We start from the raw sequence: 13,567 nt of genomic DNA on the forward strand, positions 1-13,567 counted from the left end.
CTTCTTCTGCTTTGGGTTTACTGGCACGCCGCAAACCACTTCACGGCGTATACTGCCGCCCAAAGTCCCCGGCCGGAAGTCCCCGGATTTATATGTGTACACATATATCACTTAAATTATTCAAGACATCCTTTGTACTAAAGTATTCAAAAGTAAAAATTACATGTTTAATATAAATTATTTGCTGTGGCCAATTGTTTTCATTGCATTTACAGACCCGTGTAACTCTCTGATACCACCCAATGAATGCATTGACTTGCTTGTAGAACCACGCTACACAAAACAGATGGCAACACCTATAAAAACTATTTAAACAAAGGGGCTACTGTATCAACCTATATAAAGTATATAAATATAGTTTTTCTCCCTGCAGGAGAGGGGAGCGTGCTTTGAGACCAGCTGCTAGGCTGCAGCGGGGAGAAGAGGGGGACAAAAAGAGATCTCCGTCCTCCGTGTTTTATTCTTATAGAAGTAAGAAGAGAAGTAATGGGTCAGAAACCCTCCTTTTTACGCAGCGGTCCAGACATAGACATCATAGCTACGGCGACACATATTCAGTTGCCAGTTACTTTTGGCATTAGGGCAGGGATATCTTTCAAGGTTTGACATAATGAATTGTGCTACTTTTAAAGCAAGCAACGATGTTTTCAAATCTGTAATCAAAAAGCTCCTCAAAAACACTATAGAAGCAGTTCCTGCCGTTGTTACGTTAGTTCAAACAGTAACAAGGGACTACTTTTCTTAGCGGATGCATGTCAATTTTAAATCAATACATAAAACTATTTTTTAAATCAATATAATCTTTTTCTAAATCCATAAAAGCATTTCAATTATTATTGGGAGTCATGTCGTTACTTTGTTGAGAATGTGGCCATGTGTAATAAGCGGGATAATGTCCACATTGCACATTGCATAATGTGCCTTCATGCCGATCTAGATCCCTCCACAAAAACAAAACAAAAAACGGCTCGTTCGCGGGCGAGAGCCGGCTCCCGTCGTTCACTATAGGAAACGGCCCTATAGGAAACGCCCCTATACGATCCGCCTCCTTGCTGCGGTCTGCAGCCAGACTCTATTGCAAAAAAGAGCCCCTCGAAAGTCCCTGCTCTCTAGCAGGGACTTTCGAGGGGGTAAAAAGGTTCGCATGAACTACTTTTAGTACCGGCTCTTTTTGGTGTGAACGCGATCATGAACTAAGTTCGCATGAACCTTTGTGGGAAAAGTACCGCAGTGTGAACGCAGCTATAGGAATTATGATCAGTAGAAATGGCCATGACATGGGACCTTTAAACAGCATCACATTTAATCAACCACATTTTTCCTTTAGGGTTATGAAATAGAGCTTTGAATATCTAAAAGTGACGTTGGAACGGCACTAGTCACATGCTCTCTTCCCTATTAGCCAAGTGTTTAATACAGTGCAAGTAGGGCTGCTCGATTATAGCAAAAATCATAATCTCGATTATTTTGGTCAATAATTGATATCACGATTATTAAAAACGATTATCAAAAACGAAGCCAAAATCGTAATTGCGATTAAAATATGATTAATTGAGCAGCCCTACGGTAAGTGCAAGTGTTAAGAATATTTCTTCATGGAAAGCAGATTCTCAGTCCCAGTTTAGTTTAGACACGACGTTCTCCTTACACACTCTCCAGCAATTAATAAATGAGGCCACTTCTACTTAAAGTGATCCCACAGATTTACAAAGCCCTACTTTATTAAAACAAAAAAATTCTATAGCCTTCATAAGTCCCCCCTCATGCATCAATATGTGCTACTTCAGATGTGATGTGAATACATTTAAGCTCACATAAGATGAATAAAAACATGAACATTATGTAGATGGGTCTGGGGGAAATGTGGAACATGAAATGTGATGATAAGAACCTGGTTTCAGCCGGTGAAGAACAAGGACACAATGGGGACAACTTGGAGAGGAGGTCTTAGAAAGTGTTTGTAAATGGAAAAGATGGAGTGTTTGCACCAGAGATGTTCACAAGTCTTTTTTTGCAAGTCCAAGTCAAGTCTCAAGTCTTTGGTCACGAGTCCAAGTCAAGTCTCAAGTCTTTGTGGGGTGAGACTTGATCAAGTCTCAAGTCTTTGGTCACGAGTCCAAGTCAAGTCTCAAGTCTTTGTGGGGTGAGACTTGATCAAGTCTCAAGTCTTTGGTCACGAGTCCAAGTCAAGTCTCAAGTCTCTAAAAAAATAAAAGTCTCATGTCTCTTCTGGTTGTAATAAGCCTTCTATTGTCTGCTGCTATCCGTCTGTTAAGAATACTGCACAGCTATATCTAAGCAATTCAAAGCATTTACTGTGTTATTATACACTGGGTCTCTAATGACATATTTTAAGTCTACTATTAATAAACATATTCCTCTATCCTCTCACTCAAAGCCAGTGTCATGGTAACCTGATAAACCTGTAACATTAACGTTACGTGGTCAACAATAAACCTGTAACCTGCCTATAAATCCACAGATGTATTTATGTATGTAACTATGTATTTTTCTACGTTTAACGCAGCGGAACGTAATGATTAACGTTACCGACCTTTTTTATGTCATGTCAAGAGTTGGATGTCAACGCCACTCAACTCAAACAAGTGTGACAAGCAAACATTCACTCATTTTTTCAAATATTCAGTTACAAAGCTAGTAGCAAGCTAAATTAACATTACATAGCTGATGCTGAGCTAAACATGTTTGCTAACCGTCCATATGCGTTAATGTGACTGACCTCTCCGGGTGACTTTTCAAGTGCCTGATGAAATCCGACGTTGTTGCGCCAGCATCCTTGATTTTGATATTGCAGACTTTGCAGTGTGCGCTCTTTTTGTTGGTGCCGCTGGCGTTTTGTTCGAAGTTTTTGTAGTTGAACCTAATTACAAGCGGTACAGCCGCAGGTGTGCCGCCGGTCGCTATTGTGTTACTACGAGGTAGTAACAGAGGCGCGCACGTCTGTGTAATGAGCCCGGCTAAAGTAACTGGATGGCCTACCTGCCTGTCAGCCTTCCATCTGGGCACAAACTGATCTCGTGCCCTCATTGGTCATGTGCGCGTTCGTGTGTGTTGGAGGAGGCGGGCTCTATAAGGAAGTAGCAGCCTCTAGCAGATTATCTCCGGTTGTGTATTTTCAAATTCTAGCGATCTCGAGCCGGTTTCTCTCAAATGTACCTACCCCACCTTTAATACGCCAAAAATAGAAAACACAATGATTGTTCACGAGTCCCAACACACGAGTCCAAGTCGAGTCTGAAGTCTTTTGGTCACGAGTCCAAGTCAAGTCTCAAGTCTCTGTGTGCGCGACTTAAGTGCGACTCGAGTCCGAGTCGCAGACTCGAGTCCCCATCTCTGGTTTGCACTCACAGTATACACACACCTACATGCTTTGTTTCTGTCTTAAAAGGTCTCCTATCATGCAAAATGCACTTTCTGAAGTCTTGTATACATAAATACGTGTCCCCGGTGTGTCAGGGAACTCACAAAGTGTCCGGAAATAAAACCCTCTCTCTTTTCCTCCGTACCCACATCTCTAAAAACGGGGGTACAACGGAGCTGATCCAGATTTGCGTCCGATATGACGTACAATCAGAAATGTGGGCTGGCTTCAAACTCACGGCCCAATCAGAAACAATGCGCAACGTTTTGGACGTAATTTGGTCTTTGTTTACATTAGCAAGCATCGCTAATACTCAGAGCTAACCTGTACTGGAGAGAGTATGTGTAAAAAGAAATCAGGAAATAAATAAAAAGGAACTCGCCTTGTGGTAATCCCGCAAGAGAAACAGCATTTGAGCTCCAAACTGTTTCAGAAATAATCCTTAATGTGGATTTGAACATGATATGGCGTTAATCACGGCAGCATTGAGCTGAGAATCGGTAGAATTCTGAGCAGGCATTAGCTCCATCCCCTTTTTTCTTATTTTTAAAGCTAAAGGACCCAAAATCAGCGTTTCGCTAACAGGCCTGAAACAGAGGGATATGAGGGATGTCTAAAATGGGTGATCTGTTTGGCTTTTTGAGCGAAACACATCATAGACATGTTTTTTATATTTTTGTATATCTGAGACCCATAATATGTGCCTAAAAATAGCATGACCTTTAAACATTACCGTCTATGCATCTTAAGCACGATATTGATGAATTATAATAATAATAATTAGCTTCAATTGAAGACGGTAATGTTTAAAGGTCTGCTATTTTTAGGCACATATTATTGGCATTTTCCAGAAACTATAATCCAACAAGTCGTTTTTCCCCCAGAAATAAAGCCCGTCCATCTGTGCATGCATATAATGATCTGTGATTGATCAAATCAAGTTTTATTTATATAGCACATTTATAAAAGAAATTGGTCGAGCCAAAGTGCTGTACATATAATAAAAATAGCCTACAGTAGAGACACTTTACTACAACAGCACAGATGGTTCAAAACGACACCCTCTATCCTTACAGGAAACCACTTTGCCTTAGGGTCATTACATTCTCCACCTATGTGCATATATACATATAAATTACTGCCAATAAAACAGAGGAGAATCAGAAAGATGGATTTTCCATAATTTAGAAAAAACAGCTCTATATTCTATATTTCGCTCCGTGGATCGACAGCATTCGCCCACTGTTTGGCGACCACAGTTTTCCCACTCGAGTGCTGAAATGTAGCAATACGATCAAGTGTTTGTCAGGGTGTGTGTGTGTGTGTGTGTGCGCGTGCGTGTATGCATTTGGTGATGTGTTTGTCGATGCATCAATTGAAAATGGGTTGCTCTTATGTTTGCAATTATATTGACTCAAAGGTGGGGCAGGTAATTCACTTCAGAAACACTTTTTGTTATATTCCATGGAATGCTCTTAACATCCCGATAGCAATGAATATATTAAGTGCTTTGACAATAAATACATTAAAAAATGTCATCTGTGGAAGTCGTAGCTCTGCACGACCAATTATTTTCACCGGCCCGGCTAAAGTAACTGGATGCCTGTCAGCCTTCCATCTGTGTACAAACTTATCTCGTGCCCTCATTGGTCATGTGCGCGTTCGTGTGTGTTGGAGGAGGGGCTCTGTGAGGAAGTCTGAAGGAAGGGGCAGATTTTTTCGGCTGCGTACTTTCAAATTCTAGCGCACTCGAAATGGTTTCTCCATTCTTACCTACCCTACCTCTAAGAAATAAATAATGTAGACAATATATGAAATATGATTAAGGATACGTCCACACAGACGAATCTTCCTGCCCGCCCGCTTCTCTGCCCATTGACTTTGAATGGGGATGACGTCACTTTGCCTCGCTTTTCGCCGAACTGCATTGTGGGGGAGCGAAGCGAAGATTTCCAGGATTCAAAAGTTGAGCAATGTTCAACTTTTGAAGCTGAGCTGGAAGCGCCAGCCAATCAAACACGTTTATGCAAATCTGACGGTAGAAGCGCTAGCCAATCAAACCGCGTGTAAGCAGGGAGAACCAGACCGCAGTTCATTTCCTCATATTCCAAACGAGAAATTACGGTAGCAAATCACCCGGTTCTTTACGACCAGAACTATTAATGGGATACAAACCGGAGGAACCAGGCATGGAGGGAGGTGGCAGAGACAGTGGGTGAAACTGGTAGGTTTTCGCCTGTTTGGGGAGTTTATATATACCGTACTTTTCGGACTATAAGCCGTGACTTTTTTCCCCATTTGTACCACTAACGGCCACTAGGGAACCTCCCAAATCTATGGATTTTACAGGTAAAATTAACCACCTTTAACACTATGGGCTCTATGACCGGTCCGCGCCTGCCACCTTTAAGCGGCGGGCTCCAGCAGGAAAAGCTGGAGGCCGGAAAAGAGTGAGACAGGTAGCGCGCCAAAGTAAAAGTGGAACCGAGAGACAGAACGAGAGCAAGACCGACGGACAATTTAGCTGCTGCGGCTTATATGCAGGTGCGCTTTATAGTCCCAAAAGTACGGTATATATATTGCTCGCATAAAATCCCCGGGGTTTTTTGCTTTGTATGTCGGGGGCGGGAGATTCATGTGATTGGTTGTTGGTCGCAAAAAATCCCCAAGCTTTCAGACACGCCCAGTTCCAAGATTTTCAAGATTTTTGGAAAGCTGCTGTGTGGACGTACCGTAAGGTGAAGAGACTTTGAAAAAGCAAATTTGGCTCAATATTTTATAAAATGCTCTAAAACAACACCCCTAAAGCTTTAGGCTGCCTAAAACGAGATTTAACGAAGCATCATGCATCTGTTTATTCCATTAAAAATAAAAAGGGGATATGTTCCCAACTGAGGCACAGGAGCTCTTAAAAATAACATGCGAGTTTAATTCAATTATTTAACAGCTTTGCAGAGCAGGTTGCATAGGATGTGTTCACCTGCTGCTGACTTATGATAGACAGGCGGAAATGCTTCTGGGACTGACTTGGGATCAGCGACCGAACGAGAAAACATGTGCAGGCTGCTCATGTCCCGAGCCTCAGAGGGTTTGTTGGAGATGCTGAGATGTAATGTTTAATGACATGGAAACATCTGCACCTATCTTTGCAGTATTCATATAATTAATTAGGAAGAGGATGCCATGATCACTTGGCAAAACATAAATAAAGAAGCATACATGTGTTTAATGACACATTTGAGTTAAACTGGCTGAAAAGGAGTTGGGATTAAATGTACGCAAACTGCTGCTCTTCGCTACCTGGTGACCACCAACACTGTATTTAAGGAGACTTTATTAGGGTTTTCCCTCGCTTGTAGTGTTATATAGGTTTGTGTGCATGTAAATGGTCTGAAAAGCCTCCATTGGACTCTTTCGTTTACTTCCTGAACATAGTGACATCCCTTTGTAACACTTGTGCTCCTATTGGCTTGCGCTCCAACATATTGTACATGATAGGCTAAGGGGCGGGACATCTCTAAGCGGTTGACCAATCACAACAGAGCCGGCCAGCTGACCAATCAGAGCAGACTGGGCTCTGGTTTCAGACAGAGGGTGAAAAGAGGTGTCGCAGCACAGGCAGTATGAGACGAATAAAGAGCTTGACATGTCAAAGGCACAAAATACAAATAGGAACCTGAAAATGGGCTCTCCTCTTTAAGGTTAGTTTTTTTATTATAAATCAGCAACAAAAACGTGTTATTCCTTTTGTTCCTAAAATAAAGTTTGTATTGAGGAGTATCAATAAAAGTGCCAAAAGCCTAGAGATGCTCATCCTTTCATATTATGCTATTTTTTATTTACTTTGATTACATTAAGCTGTGCTTCACATGTCACTGAATAGTTTGCCTATAATCAAATGTTGTTAAATAAATCAAATAAGAGATTAGAAGTCCACAGATGTATTCCATCTTCATAATGTTTGCCTTCTGTGTGGGGAGAAGGACATACATGCTTTTCCCGCTGGTTAACCTACACTCATCAGTTTTTAAATGTTAATGAATTTCGATGACATGACTGGGCAAAAGATGTAATGAGTGATATCTTCGTCCCCGTGCTCAAACGACTGACACCTGGATATTTAAAGCCGTCTGTTAGCGAGAATTCTCCCAGAAAGTGTGAAAAAAATAATGAGCAGCTGAGGAGCAGGAGACGAGGCAGATAAATAAATATCACCTGCCTGGAGGCAACGAAAGAGAAGCCAATCGTATCTGATCATCAAAGGCTGCCGTCAATCAAGTCACGGCGGGGGGAAATGATCGAAAAGTCTCATCATCATCCAGTCAGGATATTTAAGGAAACATTCATGAAAACACAGACCTCTATAATAACCCAATGATTGATTGTCATGTCTTTACTGAGACTTAACCATGTCAAAAAATCTATTCATATAATCGGCTTCATGATAAACAACATATTTGTATGTTATTAATTACATTGTACAAAAAAAAAATCACAATTTCCTCAATTGATTTTATGCCAATGGAACAAAGAAAACACTCATCGTTGCACTTTACATATTAGATTAGAAGTAATTATACACCTCACCCGAAAGCTGACATTTTCTATTTATATCCATTAAATCTGAGAAAACAACCACAATGGATTTATTATTTTACCGTTTTGAGTATTGCATTCCAGCCATTCTAACCTGATTTCCCTTCAAATGAACACCGTGCGGTATTGATACCTGTTTCATGTAGGCGTAACACATGGTCTCTGCAACGCGCTTCCCCTCATCGTAGCACGCACGAGGCCCGATTGGATTCACGTGGCCCCAGTACTCCTCGTTCTGTGGATGAACCTCTGGATCTGTGAAATAAACGGTTTAAAACATGTTTAGCCAAATGTAGAAGCTAAGGGATCTTGAATGAAGTGGCTGTGATGGCATTTTTTTGTAGGCCGCCTCTGGATTTCGCATCAATCTTTTCAGTGAAAATTAGATCTTTGGCAAACAAACATTTATGACACCGACACGTTTTGTTATCCGCATGTTAACACTACTTTTAAAATTGGATGAAGCGCAAATGCAATCGCCAGATGTAAAACACATTAGGCTATAAAACAGAATCAACGTTGCATTGCTGCACTTCACCACCGCTAAGCTAACAGCGGGTAATGTTCTATATCAGGGTCACACGTTTTGATCATTCAAAAAAAAAAAAAATTTATTTGAAAGTTCAAGTTTTTAATCCTGAACTTTGAAAATACAATAGGCGCTTTCACACCGCAGTACTTTTCCCACAAAGGTTCATGAGAACTTAGTTCATGAGAACTCTTTAGTTCGCATGAACTAAGTACAGATCGAGTTCACACCGGAATAAGTTCCTGACGGTGGATTAGGCAAATGAAGCCGCTGACCTCACTTCTTCTTCTTCTGCTTTGGGTTTACTGGCAGGCCGCAACCCACTTCACGGCGTATACTGCCGCCCAAAGTCCCCGGCCGGAAGTCCCCGGAGTTGGGGACTGGCTTCCGAGTAAATCGCCAGAAGGCCGACACCTCCTCATCTCCACCGCTCCCATATTTTCTTTTGTGTTGCCTTAAGTGAGTCTCTCTCCGTTGGTGCGCTGGGCTAATGCTAATAATGCTAATGCGAGCAAATAAAATGGCGGCTTCACAAAAACTTTTCAGAGTTTTACGGGGCATGGTTTGCAATTTGCCCAGCCAATCAGAAGAAAAAAAAGGGGTGAAAAGGTTCGCAAAAGTTCCAGATCTTTTTGGTGTGAACGCAAAATCCCAGGAACTATCGGAACTATTCCTGGGAAAAAGTACTCCGGTGTGAAAGTGCCTAAAGTAATTAGAAAGCGGCAGCAGAATATTTAAAGATGAGTGGGGGGGGGGCTCTTCCTTACCTCCATAGACCTCCGAAGTAGAAGCCAGCAGAAGTCTGGCCCCCACACGCTTGGCTAAACCTGAAAGACAAATAACAAAACTCTCAGCTCAACGAGAGATAAAAAGAGACCGATTGATTTCCTGCCTTTTATGTGAAGACATAATTAAAGAGCAGGAAATCAATCAGTGTGCTCCGGTCTCTTTCTTCCCCTTAAACACAGTGGGAACAGTCTTCTAGTGTAAAAGCTCTACATCGATATTCATACAGGGCTTTGACAATACTTCACAGGAGAAGTTCTGAAATGTTTCTCAAAAGGTTGTGAGTGAGAGGAGAGGTCATATCGTCATCAATCTAAAAATGTATATAATATTAAAATGGGACCTGTTTTTGAAATGTTAAATAACAACACACAAGGTTTTGACTCAGTGTTTTGCTGGATTCAAAAATCAATTGGCATGGATAAAAGTGAAACGTTTAATGAGGGAGGGTAATGTTCGGTTAAGTATTGTGGTAAAAATATATATAATAAAAACACATTTGTATCTGCCGGATCTGGACTGAGGTTATGTCTAAATATTTTGTGGAATATTAACTATATTTTGTTGCAATATATAAAAGATCAACATACCGCATAGCTCTTCGAAAATTCAAACGAGAAACACATGTTTATTACCGAGAAACCCCACCGTGTAAATGTGGGAAGATTCAAATTAGACCTCGAAGTCTTGACAACATGTTCACAAGAAAATGTCACCATGAAGCCTTATTTTTGAGTCCATTATATAAAAAGGGACAAAGCGTTAAGTGCTCTTAATGTACTCACCAAGCATGTTCAGAGTGCCAATGGTGTTGGTCTTGAGTGTCTTAATGGGATTGTACATGTAGTTGGGAGGAGAGGCGGGAGACGCCAGGTGATAGATCTGGTCCACTGCAAAGACAAGAGTTAAAACAATAACATATTTTTCAGCAAAAAATAAAAGACAGTAGGGCTGCTCAATTAATCGTATTGTAATCGCGATTACGATTATGGCTTGCAACGATTACGAAAACAACGTAATGGAAATAAAACGATAATTCTTTTATTATTACTTTTTTTTTTCTCAGTTGAATTACACTTAAAGTTCAGGGTTAAAAACATACTGTTCACATTTTTTCTCTCCAATAAATGTGTTTTCAAAGTCAATGAATAATCGCATTTAATAATCGCAATTACAATTATTGACCCAAATAATCGAGATTATGATTTTTGCCATAATCGAGCAGGCCTAAAAGACCGTGCCGAATATTTTTGCCATTCATCAATTCTGCAGCTCATTTGGAACCTTGACCTTGAAACTTTTACTGAAAGCTAGGCATATCAATCAATCAATCAATGTTTATTTATATAGCCCAATATCACAAATGTTACATTTGTCTCAGTGGACTTCACAGTGTGTACAGAATATCAGTATGACAATACGACACCCTCTGTCCTTAGACCCTCACATCGTACAAGGAAAACTTCCAGAGAAAACCCACAGTTTAAAGGGGACATGGGAGAAACCTCAGGGAGAGCAACAGAGGAGGGATCCCTCTCCCAGGACGGACAGCCGTGCAATAGATGCCGCGTGTTTGTGTTGTTTACTAACAAGACTATCATGGCGGCGGCGGAGCTCAAGTCTAGTTTCTCCACCTGGAGATATTCTCACTATTTCACTTTTGTCGAGCACAAAGAAAAGAACGTTTTAGTTAAATGTAAGTTGTGTCCTGGCGGGTCAAAGAGCCTATCTACTGCCCAAAACAGTCATTCAAATATCTTAAAACATCTGCAAAAACAACATGCTGGGACGAAGCCAGTAGCTAAGACCACAGACCCAGACTCATCCAACGCCACTCCACCTCCACCTGCACCTAAGCAACAGCGGCTGGATTTTAACCAAGGGACTGCTAGCCAGGGAAAAGTCGATAAAGCCATTGCACGGTATGTTGTAGAACACATGCAGGCTATTGCTACAGTGGAGTCACCCGCTTTCAGGGAGCTAGTTAGCATGATAGCATGTCCGGGCGGCACACGGCATATGAAACGGAAAACTTTTTCCAACTACCTGGAGAAAGAATATACAAAAATGTAAAGCCAGCTAATATCGATGCTATCCAGATTGCATATAATGCATGTCAAGTTGATCAACAGATGGTATTATTCTCCAATGCATTAACAGTACTGAAATGAAGGCTATAAGGGCACTAATATAATGGGAGCCCTTTTTTAAGTAACTAAAACGTTACTTTTCACAGTAACGCATTACTCTTTGGTGTAAGTAATCAGTAAAGTAACTGAGTTACTTTTTAAATGAAGTAACGAGTAATGGTAACTAGTTACTGGTTTTCACTAACTAGCACAACACTGGTTATATATTTCTATGTAGCTCAGAGCGCAGTAATTACAGGCTTTTATCTTGCAAAGAAAGAGATGTGACACGTGACCGACGCATTTGCTACATGATACTTAAAAAGGAGGCCCAGTTTGTGCTTTTCGGGTTTCGCTTTCTTATAGTGCGTCATCTATAGTGTGTAATAAGGTCTGTGTGCATGTAAACCCAGTGAGTTAGTAAAATAATGATCACTATTTAACACTTATTTTGGTTAGCGCTACAACACATTGTACATGATTGGCTAAGGGCCAGGACTTGTCTAAGCGGTTAACTCTTCACAACAGAGCCGGCCAGCTAACCAATCAGAGCAGACTGGGCTCTGGTTTCAGACAGAGGGTGAAAAAGGTGCTGCAGCACAGGCAGTATGAGAAGAATAAAGAGCTTTTGGAATATTAAAGCCATGTCACATTGGAGGCACAACATATGAACATTATGAACCTGAAAATGTTACATGCAATTGGCTTGGGCCTAACAATAGCCCGGGCACATTGTGCTCTGCATTAAAGTCTAATTGCCTTGTTTGTTTTCAATACGTTTAACATTTTCTGGTGCTCTTCTTTTTATCATTTTCTCAAGCGTTTCAATTTCCCTCTCAATGTGAATGTAATCACCTGTTGATGGATTGACCTCTTGATTCATGGCTGAAAACATTTTCCCTTTCACAGCTTGTTCCATTTTCTCCCACAGTATTTCTGTATTCTGCCAGGATACAACTCTGGCGACAGTCATGAGGCGTCATGTGGTGGTCATTTTCACGGGGTTAGCAAGACTCCTACTTCAATCCCTCTTCATTGAATCAAAATGCAAACCTCACATCGTGTTCCTGTTTGTAACATTATCACAAAATTGCTACATTGCATTCGAGACTGTGAGGATGTGTGATACTACAGGGACGGACATTATGTCACTGGCACAGGGACACCAGGTTTATGATGCAGTTGTGTTTACTAGTTTTATTAAATATTGTCTTCTGGTGCCTGCGTAACCTTAAACATAATCTTCAGCGGCTCTGTGGGAGTCATTACACTGAGGTGAAACGAAGCATTTCATAACAACAGTTACTTTGTTTGATGTAAACCAGATACTTCTGTGCTGTATCAATGTATCGTCAGGGTGGGAAATACACTTTACTCAAGTTAACTCAAACTCTGTATTGAAGTACAGTTTTGAGGTACTTGTAGGTTATCGAGTTTTATCTTTTTTTTACTGATTTGTACTTCTACGTCACTGCAATTCAGAGGTAAATATTGTACTTTTACTTTAGCACATTTATTTGACACTTTATAATCAAACCATATATATTATTCTGAAATGGGTCATGTTTTCATGCTAAAATGTTTACTTGAGGAACATTCAGATTGCAGGACTTTGACTTGTAACTGAGTATACCTAAACTTTGGTATTTCTACTACTAATTAATTACAAGATCTGAATACTTCTTCCTTGACTTGATGCAGCACTGGTACTGTTCATGCACTATATTACTCTGATGGATCATTCAGTGTCTTCCTGCCAAGGCCTTGAGCTAAATCAGGCAGAAACATTAAGTACACTGCTGCGTACAAAGTTAAATCATCTTATCACGGCAGCAGATATTCATACACCTTAGCAGTTATAGGTATGTTGGGAAATTACTGTACTCTGTTATCATGTGCTACTCTGATATTAGAAAAGGCCTTACGTAGCTGTGTGCATGACAGGATGTATGATTACCTAGAAGAGCGCCAGGACTGTTTTAGACATACGACAGCTATGTGATTAACATGATGATTGAGCCTCTATGGAGATAGACATATGACTGTCATGGTTATTGCTTACGTGGGTCTTAGCTAATCTGAACAAAGCATAGAATACTGCTTTGAACCGGTATTCACGTATCTTGTGACTGAATAACACCCTGT

At 40.7% G+C, this 13,567-nt stretch overlaps 1 protein-coding gene across 4 annotated transcripts in view; it reads right to left on the reverse strand.

The window, feature by feature from the left end:
* Window positions 1–13,567, reverse strand: part of uxs1 (UDP-glucuronate decarboxylase 1) — a 51,880-nt gene that overhangs the window by 13,342 nt on the left and 24,971 nt on the right. For all 4 annotated transcript variants that reach the window (XM_034110033.2, XM_034110031.2, XM_034110032.2 and 1 more), the window contains exons 8-10: window positions 10,079–10,183; window positions 9,275–9,334; window positions 8,112–8,233 (exon numbers count right to left, since the gene is read on the reverse strand). In XM_034110033.2, the coding sequence (XP_033965924.1) occupies window positions 8,112–8,233; window positions 9,275–9,334; window positions 10,079–10,183 (287 nt within the window). The remainder of the gene's footprint in view (window positions 1–8,111; window positions 8,234–9,274; window positions 9,335–10,078; window positions 10,184–13,567) is intronic.

The sequence above is a fragment of the Pseudochaenichthys georgianus genome, chromosome 21 (genome assembly GCF_902827115.2).
Source record: "Pseudochaenichthys georgianus chromosome 21, fPseGeo1.2, whole genome shotgun sequence".
Classification (NCBI taxonomy): Eukaryota; Metazoa; Chordata; class Actinopteri; order Perciformes; family Channichthyidae; genus Pseudochaenichthys; species Pseudochaenichthys georgianus.